The 9,121-nt window shown below is 40.0% G+C and overlaps 1 protein-coding gene across 1 annotated transcript; it reads left to right on the top strand.

Moving 5' to 3' along the window:
- The first annotated feature begins 6,184 nt into the window (after positions 1-6,184).
- On the top strand, positions 6,185-8,725 carry LOC129248425 (endothelial zinc finger protein induced by tumor necrosis factor alpha). The gene is made up of 2 exons (XM_054887967.1): positions 6,185-6,601; positions 6,667-8,725. Exons 1-2 carry the CDS (start codon positions 6,389-6,391, stop codon positions 8,497-8,499), a joined length of 2,046 nt encoding a protein of 681 aa, XP_054743942.1. The 5' UTR covers positions 6,185-6,388; the 3' UTR covers positions 8,500-8,725.
- Positions 8,726-9,121: the final 396 nt, after the last annotated feature.

Below are 9,121 nucleotides of genomic sequence, written 5' to 3'. Positions count from 1 at the left end.
GGACAGACGTGGCTAAATCAACTCCTCTCATCGTTCTGATCATTTTAGTATTTTTGTATTAAATCCACCTATCTCGATTCCTTAGAGCTCTTCCATACAACCGTTACGTGAGCAAAATTATAGGTAATACCCCTGCGCACAAATGCAATTACATCAGCTCAACACGCAGTTGTATCAAATTCAGTGAGAGCCAAAGACGTACCGCAATATGGACAACCTTGTGCGCTCTCTCAACCGTGTTTGGCACCCTCTATTCAACGGTCAGCTCGTTTTTCGTCTTTGTCATCTTTTATTCTCACGCCTGCATCATGAAGTTGTCATCGCTGCAACAGTAAACATTTTAGGTATATTAATTACTTGCAATATGCACATCTCCGAGCTCATTAATACACACACACACTCACATGCACAATACCGGCCGTCTGGGCGTTGAGTAATACGTCATCTGCCCAAATTGCGATGCTCCAGAACAACGTGACAATCACGTACAGCCTGACTCAAAGTGACAACATTAAAGCGTAATTTTATCGCTCGTCAACAATTTCGATAGCGCGCATAAACGGAAGACCTGTAGGTTTCTTATAAATGTAGACACGCATACACATATACATATATGGTGAATGTGTGCACGTGTGCGCTATGGCACAGCAGGATACTGCCGCTTATGCTTCGATTTCTTGCGGTGCCTGCCATGTCATACCTGTTTGCTCCATAATCGTGGCTATGTGTGAAGCATTTTAATCGAATTATAATTCACAATCCTTAAATGGCTGGGCAGCGTACAACGTGCGTAGCATTTAATTGCGTCACTCGTGGCCACTTGCTACAGCCACTTGTTGCAGCTTCTGATCAGTGCATTGGCATTGTCGTACTATTCACTGAATACTGGCTACCGAGCGCTGATATGATGGATAGATAACTGTAGCCATGTGCGCGCCCACTCTTGTGCTATATCGGTCGTGTTCGCGAACTACATACATACTTACGTACATACATACATATGTACCACAAGATGCTTGTATGTGAGTGCAATTAACTTATTCACCGTTGCAGCATTCCTGTGAGCATGAGAAATGGAATGAATGGGCGTGCAGGCGGTTTTATACGAGAACAATATTGTTACATTCATACATACCATACATATCCACATGCAAGTGAAGTGCCCAGTGCGCAGTGCATTTGCTGAACGAGATCATTGCAATGCGGGCTACGTGTTCCAAGAATGATTATAGACCTCACGCAGCTCCATGGAATGTGTCTGAAGAATTTGTCATGTTGCACTACACTACATTTCCGGCACTTAACGGAAAAGGTATTAAACGGTTTTGTATGCCATACAGTAACAGCGACCCCTGCAGGCAGGCAGCTACATGACGCCACACGGTGTTGCCACACAGTTGTGTTTTCGTTTTTCTTTGAGAAAATTATGATGCTCTGATAATGTAGCGAAGTAAATGCCATTGTAGTCTTAGGAAAGGAGAGGTCACGGAAACGGCGGTAAAAATAAACATCTTCAGGGCATTTTTCAGTGAGAAAATCAAATGAATGAAAATTCTGAAAAAGGTCGTTAAAGCTCATAAATAGTTATTTTCCAAAGTATTAAAAAAAAAAAAAAAAAAAAAAAAATCGTTGCATAGCTTTTTTTCAAGAAAGTCCTATTTGAAGCGTCAGGTTAGGGGGTTAGATTTTGCCCGAGGTAACGGATGCCTGTCGTAAGAGGCGACTAAAAACCACACCTCAGCCTGTTATTTATGAATTAACTCAACGATAAGAGGCTGAGTGAAACAGAAACGGCTACGTAACGATGGGAACATTGTCGTCATTGGAGCGTTCAACACTTAATACTGCATAATCTTACATTTGCTTGAAGTGCTTGTATGACATTCCGCATTTGGGGTTTGATCCCACGTGGAACATAACAAAGACTCAATCTGCTTTTATGCATATTCTTTTAGAGCCCAACCAAAACAAGGCTCTGTCGACCAAGTCAAGGCGGTATAATCTTGTCTGCACTTTAAGCTAAGGTGTTGAGGTACCCGTACCGAAAGCTGTATGACTGGTAGTGACTAAATAACCAGTCGTTAAAGATCCCCTCCGGTACCCAGGCAAGGTCGGTTGTAGCAAGTGCCTTACCGCGGTATGCCGGCTCTGCCGCAGCGGACCATTTTCTTTCGTGCATACTCGACTAACATCACTGGGTGCTCCTTTCTTCGACAGCCTGGGGCAGTCGTCACCCTAAATCCCATCAATCTCTTCCATTATATTAATAGCTCTAGCTGGCTGTAGATATCTGCCTTTTGGAGGTCTCATAATGGTATCAAAACGGCGCTTCAGTGCTACTAGAGGAATGTCAGACATGCACTTCAACCATTTCACCTACCTATTTGAAGGGACCGCAAGTTCAATTGCACTTGCAATTTATAATTAAGGATGATAAGGGTATATGAATAAAATAAAATAAAATTTCAAGTCAATCGGTCAAAATTTGTTCCAGTACTGAGTTCGATCGGATATGGTTTTCGTCATGCCAATTCATAAATTTCGTCTTTTTGATTGTCGTGATAACCGGTTACGCGATTTTGGCCGAGTGTATGAAAGCAGGCTAGTCGTTTCATTCGCATGCTAAACGGCGCCATTTGGAAACACCAAGTCAAGCCAAATTTTTCTTCACCTGATCTTTCCAACGTAGAGGAGGAATACATCACATCGAATACATTCAGAGCCGGAACGTTTGTATCCATTCGGATGACTTAACCTAACCAACAAAGCCGCTGGATCTTCATTCGCTGCACTGTGCCTCATGTAGCTCCTAGTTCCATTGCCTACGATACTCGCCGTCGTCAAAGTACAAGGGTCCAAAAATCTTCCGCAGAATCTATCTCTCAAATACTCCAAGCGACGCCTCATCAAATACTGTCATCGTCCAAGCTTCTAAGGGATGCGATAGGACGGGCATGATGAGAGCCTCATAAAGTGTTAGTTTTGATCGTCAAGAGAGGGCTTTACTACTTCACGACTAGAGGCTAAATCATAAACCTACGTACAAAATTCTTCTACTCGTAATCCCCTTATGTTGGCGGATGAAAATCGAAAAAAAATATTACATTGAAAGTGTAAGTATAAAGGAGTATATTTTTGAGCTATTGAGTTTTATAGAAGGCGACACAAAATTGATCACCCTATCGAAAGATTTGCAATCATACGAGTATTTGACAATTGTAAAGTAGACAGCTGCAGTGTACAAACAGATAAGCGATAGAGTGCGTAAAGGTCAAACTAAAGATTTCCATCACTCGAAATCATTTATTTTTAGTTTAGTAAAAAAGTTATTCAAAAACGAAATTGGATGATTAATTTTGTGCCACCTCGTATAATACACAGTACGCTACAGTTTCAATCGTATTACTTTATTTACTTAATAAAGGGCGGCGCCTTTCCCATTTTCCGAGGTAAGAGCTTTTTTTTTCTCTGATATTATCAGACATAATAATTTTGAGCAAACTTTCTTTATTACAAATTTACTTTTATTTGGAGGACAGTGAGTTTTGAATACACCAAGAGTCGTTTAGATACATATCTCAATCGGTTATTTTCTCGTCCATCCAAAAATTTTGTTAGTCATGCCTTTATAGCCATGCCAAGGTTATTATACACTTCAAGGGATCTGAAGCAGGGGGTAACTAAAAATTTGTGTGAGCAGAATCACTGATGACACGATTTTCCGTTCAATGACTAAAGAAATTTTCTTTGGCAAAAGATTCCTGAAAAAAATACCAAAATATAAAATAAACTGGAAAATTGGGAACCAAATTCTTCTTCTTCTTCTTCATATTTTTACACAATTGTATACAGATAAATCGAAAATGGACGAGAGAACTACACAGGTATGAGTATATGGTAGGGCATCAGAGTTTTTAGTGTGTACATCATAGTTCTCTCTGATTCAGTCTGAGAATCTAGCAGTCTCAACTGTACCCAGCTTAAGCCCTTCGAAAGTAAATAAATTAACTGTTATGATAACCTTCGACCCCTGGCAAGGAAAACCACAGAACACCGTTTCGAAGGTCTGACTGGTCTCGTTCTCGGAGGCTAATGAACGCGTGGGTAGGTATACCCAGAACAATGTAAGTACTTCCATATTTTGATGTCATAGAGATTAGGGAGATAATATTATACAAGATCGGACTGTTCTGGTTCTGAGATAGAATGCCTCAGAGCTCCAGAAAGTCATAATTTGTTTAAAAGTTTGTTAAAAGTAAAAAAAAAAGAAAAGTACAAATACGAAAAATACTTTTCCATATCATCTTCTGAATGAGTCAAATATATGTAGTTCACCATCATCATCGCTATTCGAACTAACATCATCGTCTTCATCGTTTTTAGGAAAATATTTACTGTAAATGGCACTAAACTCCTCGTCAACACTCATTTTTCACTATTTTGTGAACAAAAGACTAACAGAAATGATTACATAAACGTAGTAACAGAAAATCCACGAAGTAGAATAAGGAGACGTAACGCACCTGCCAACTGTAAAATTGTCAATTTGACGTCATATTTGTAGTCAGTGGCTTTAAAAACCTTCACAAACATATGTCACTTATTTATAGTTATTGTTGCTATTTGGAAAACTTAAATTATTGTTTCTATGTTTGTAGCGCCATCTTGGATATGCCATTTAAAATTTTTCAAATTTGACACTAGAATCGTATTCAGTACTTCGAATAATTTTTGTCACCGGGTCTTATAAGTTTTTTTTGGCATAGATGTCGGTACAAAAGCTAACTTATTTTTGACGTGATAACGTCTTATAATTCGATTTAGCCGGCTGCACGCACGAAAAAATGTGTCGTTACCTTGCTCATTAGGCGTTACCTTGCTCATTTGTCGTTACCTTGCTCATTGTCGTTACCTTGAATGAACTGCAAGCGAAAGTGCGGAACGAACGACAAAGCAAACAAAGCAAACGAACGGCAACGTTCGACATCTTGCTCTCTCCTACTTCAGTGAGCGTATATATGTATGTATATGCGCATATGTACATATATAAATTCACGTATTTGTATTTGCATATGCCTTCTTATTGATTATTATTAATTTGATTCACTTGAAGAATTTAAAATAAAACCAAGTTTGTTAATAATACCTGTTGTTTTAATGTTATTATTATTAATTTTTTTATTATATATGAAGGAAAAAATGTATGGTAATATTTACCATATACCTTATAAGATATGTTGTATACTAATAAATGTATATAAACATGCATATACATATACAATTTCGCGCAATTTTCAAAAAGAACAAATCTATATGTAAAGATGCATACAAATCATATGGACATATCAAATATACGAATCTATTCCGTACGCAAGCAAATGTAAGCTAATGTGCTTGAACTGCAAGCGAGAGCGCGGAACGAAAAAGAGCACAATCGGCCCCCGCGTTCGGCAACGTTCGACATCTGGCTCTGTCCTACTTGAGTGAGCATATATATGTATGTATATGCGCATATGTAGGTATATAAATTCACATACTTGTATTTGCATATGCTTTCTTCCTGTGTGCATGGTAATGAACCATTTCTCTGTTGAGAATAGGACGATGATAGAAAAAGTAGGAAATGAAAGGGAGTGTTTCGAGTGTAAAGTGTCTTGAAAAAGGCAATTCGATGATGTTGCCTCTTAGTGTTGTTGACTTATTAACGTCTGATGCACAATCGAAATTGAAGATATCTTTCATGAATTTGATAAGTGTTTCGTCATTTTTCACGTTTGTGTAAATGTAACTTGACCTATTCCATTGCACTTCCTTTTACCTCCTCCTCTATATCCATACAAAATATCTATCAAACAAATAAAATTAAAATTTTGTTTTGAAAATTGACACCCTTACATCAGTATTTTCTTATGACGTTGTCACGTTAAACTATCGTCAGTAAACCGACTTTACAGACAACCTCTTTTTTTTTACTAAATTAAAATTTTTGATATTTACAAATTAATTTATAAAACTTAGTTTTATACAAATCAGTGCTTAAACACCATTAAAGAATTAATAGCCACTCACTACATCACACCAACACCAGCAGGTATTGCCCTTGATAAGTTATGAAATTAGTCAGACGTAAACGTGGCATAAGAACACTTGGCGCAATTTGAATGCAACCCTACCTTGCGCTAAGCAACCCTGTTGTATTGGTTTTCGCGTAATTTTGCCGTATTTTGAGCGTCGCATAATTAATTTATATCTCATAACTTTACTGCACAAAATCCATCTTAGAAGCTTATGACTTCCGTTCGGAACAAAGCAACATTTCGAAAAATTGTGTAATAAAGAAAAAAAAAACAACTGTTCGCCAAACGAGTTTGTCGTATCCATAATAGCAATGGTTGATCTCGAGACGGTAGTTGCGCCAGCAGAGGCTTCAGCCATGAACAGCGCCACTGGACTCTGCCGCCTTTGTTTGCGTCACGATAAAACGATTGTGAATATCTTTGAGGAAGAATTGGAGCCAGCTGCAGAAAACGCGCCTTTGCCCGAGGGAGCAGCAAAAAAAATGCCAATGGTGGAACGGCTATTTGACTTGTTGGGTGTGAAGGTACGTAAAAGGTTTTTGCATCGTTTTATTGGCGCTATATTAATATACATAATTAAACGTTACAGTTTCAGCATTCAGCGTCCTTACCGAGTTGTATCTGCCAGCGTTGTTTTGCAATGATCGAGGCGTTCACCAATTTTCGTGAAAATGTGCAGAGATGCGAGACTGAGTTGCAGCGTTGGCTGGAGCATAACAAAAAAATAGTAGATAGTGACGATCAACGTGCGGGTTTGAACGGTAATCCAGGAGAATTTGAGCCTGAAGTTGACTGCATAATCACTGAAGTGGATCCTAATCAAGATTATGAAAGTTCGGAAGACGAGTTTTCAATGGAATCAGATTCAGAAACCGAGGAGCAACTGACGTCAGCCACACACACAATGCAAACTACACCAAATGCAGGATCAAAGTTATCACAGCAACAAACAAATGAGTTTACCGATGCGCTAACGGCATCCATACCAATAACAACGGGAGAAACGCAAAAGTTCGATACTTCGCTGCCTGTTCCGGAAACAACACCCTCCGGCACACCAATGCCAGGTAGCGGCGACTCGTTTGTTACTGGTGAAATAGTGATTAAGAATACCTACCTTTGTCAGTATTGCGACATGGCATTTACAACGCAATCTGAATGCCAAGAACATGAATCACAACACGATAGTGCGGCGCCTTACGTGTGCAGCTTCTGTTCACAACGAACATCGAGTCGGCAAAATTTGATTTATCACATCAAAGAATTACACGATCCAGAAAGACCATATGTGTGTGCGTTCTGCAAAAAGGGCTTTTGTCGGCGTTCGGATTTGAAGAAGCACACAATCGTACACACAGGTGTACGCCCATTCTCATGTCCAGTATGCGCAAAGAGCTTCTCACGCAATACCAACTTAACCAAACATATACGCATTCATAGCAGTGTAAAGCCACACGTTTGTACGCGCTGCCCGCGTTCGTTCTCAAGTGCGTCCGAATTAATGCGTCACATACGTTCACACACCAATTCAAAGCCATTCCAGTGTAGTCGTTGTCCCAGCACATTTGCACGTAAAGACAAACTACACCTGCACGAGCGAACGCACCTACGTCGTGACTCCGAATTTCTACTCAATCAAAGTAATAGTACACCACCGAGTGGTAATAATAAAAGTGAAGAGGGTGGTGGTGGTGTAATTGGTCAAACAGAAAATATAGTTGTTGCTCTTAATCCGTACGGTGAACCCGAATCAACACAGCCACCGCATGCAAATATGTCCTCGCCACAAGATCAATATCGCCAGCATAGCATACTAGCAGCGCAGTTACAACAACGTCCGGTGATGCCTAAGCCACCGCCGCATAAGCCATCGCATCCGCGCAATTTCACCTGCACGATTTGCCAAAAGTCATTCACACGTGAACGTGACTTACAGCGGCATCAGGCACTACATTTGGACACCCTCTTTACGTGCAAGCAATGCGGCATCGGTTTCAATAGGCGCGAGAAACTCGCACGCCATGAATTGGAATTCCACGCGCCTCAATATCCATGTGATGTCTGTCGCATACAATTCTCAAAGCGCGATGAATATGAGAGACACATGAAAATGCATGAACTGCAGCAGAATGCGGTTTTGGCTACACAAGCGGCCATCAGTGCCACATCGGGCATAGGGGGGGCGCCCGCAAGTAATATTCTCGGCCTGGCAGGTGGCCCCAATACTGCTGGCGCTATCAATTTAGTCACAAATGCGTCTGGCGTTTGCCCGCCACCTCCGCCGGTGCCGTTGCCAAAAGATATGTCAGTGTCACAACATCGACCATCAGCCGCTGACATGTCGTTCTACAGCCAGCTGGTGCCAACCATGAATCTGGGATTTTATAGTGAGACGCGACCAGAAGATCGTAATGGTATATAGAGTGAGGAGTGTTGGCGTGGACGTGAATCGCATTTAATTATAGAAACGTAGGCAGTACGTTAAACTGTTAGTTTTAATAATTAGACATAGTCAATTGTTTGGTTTTTTTTTTTTTTTCAATTATTATCCAGAAGACAACATTTATCTTAATTATATAGGTACGCATGATATATCATGAAATAAATTCCTTCTAAAATTATCTAAATTCTATCGATTTCGAGACATTTTATTCAATCACTCTCACACTCAAGAGAGCATAATTATAATTTTGTAATAAAATAATACAAACTCCAAAGCCGACTATAAAATTCTGTGTGACCGAGTTTCGTGGTTGTGATCAAGGTTGATAGTGTACAATATGATGACAAGAATTCATAAGGAGTGGCTTACATTAGACCGTTAACCAGCTCTCAGGGATTTCAAGAAGTCAGCTGATTTTATGATGTCACTTGATGTGACGACAGTTTGTTTACGTCAAAACTGATTTGTGCTAGTGAATAAGGAAAAAAATCAACGTAGCCACCAACTCAAATTACTTCGTTACCGTCTGAACTACCTGCGACCCGAGCAATGACTTATTGGATGAGGGTAAGAATGCGTGTGAAATGCGATTGAAATGCGA

Source organism: Anastrepha obliqua, chromosome 5 (assembly GCF_027943255.1).
Source record: "Anastrepha obliqua isolate idAnaObli1 chromosome 5, idAnaObli1_1.0, whole genome shotgun sequence".
Lineage (NCBI taxonomy): Eukaryota > Metazoa > Arthropoda > Insecta > Diptera > Tephritidae > Anastrepha > Anastrepha obliqua.
Note: the sequence above shows the minus strand (reverse complement) of the source record. Positions and strands in the feature narration are given on the sequence as shown.

Bases quoted from the DNA above. Each gene is read 5' to 3' on its own strand.
- LOC129248425 (XM_054887967.1), top strand. From the start codon at position 6,389: ATGGTTGATCTCGAGACGGTAGTTGCGCCAGCAGAGGCTTCAGCCATG. The intron at 6,602-6,666 runs GTACGTAAAAGG...TAAACGTTACAG, and splicing joins TTGACTTGTTGGGTGTGAAG to TTTCAGCATTCAGCGTCCTT.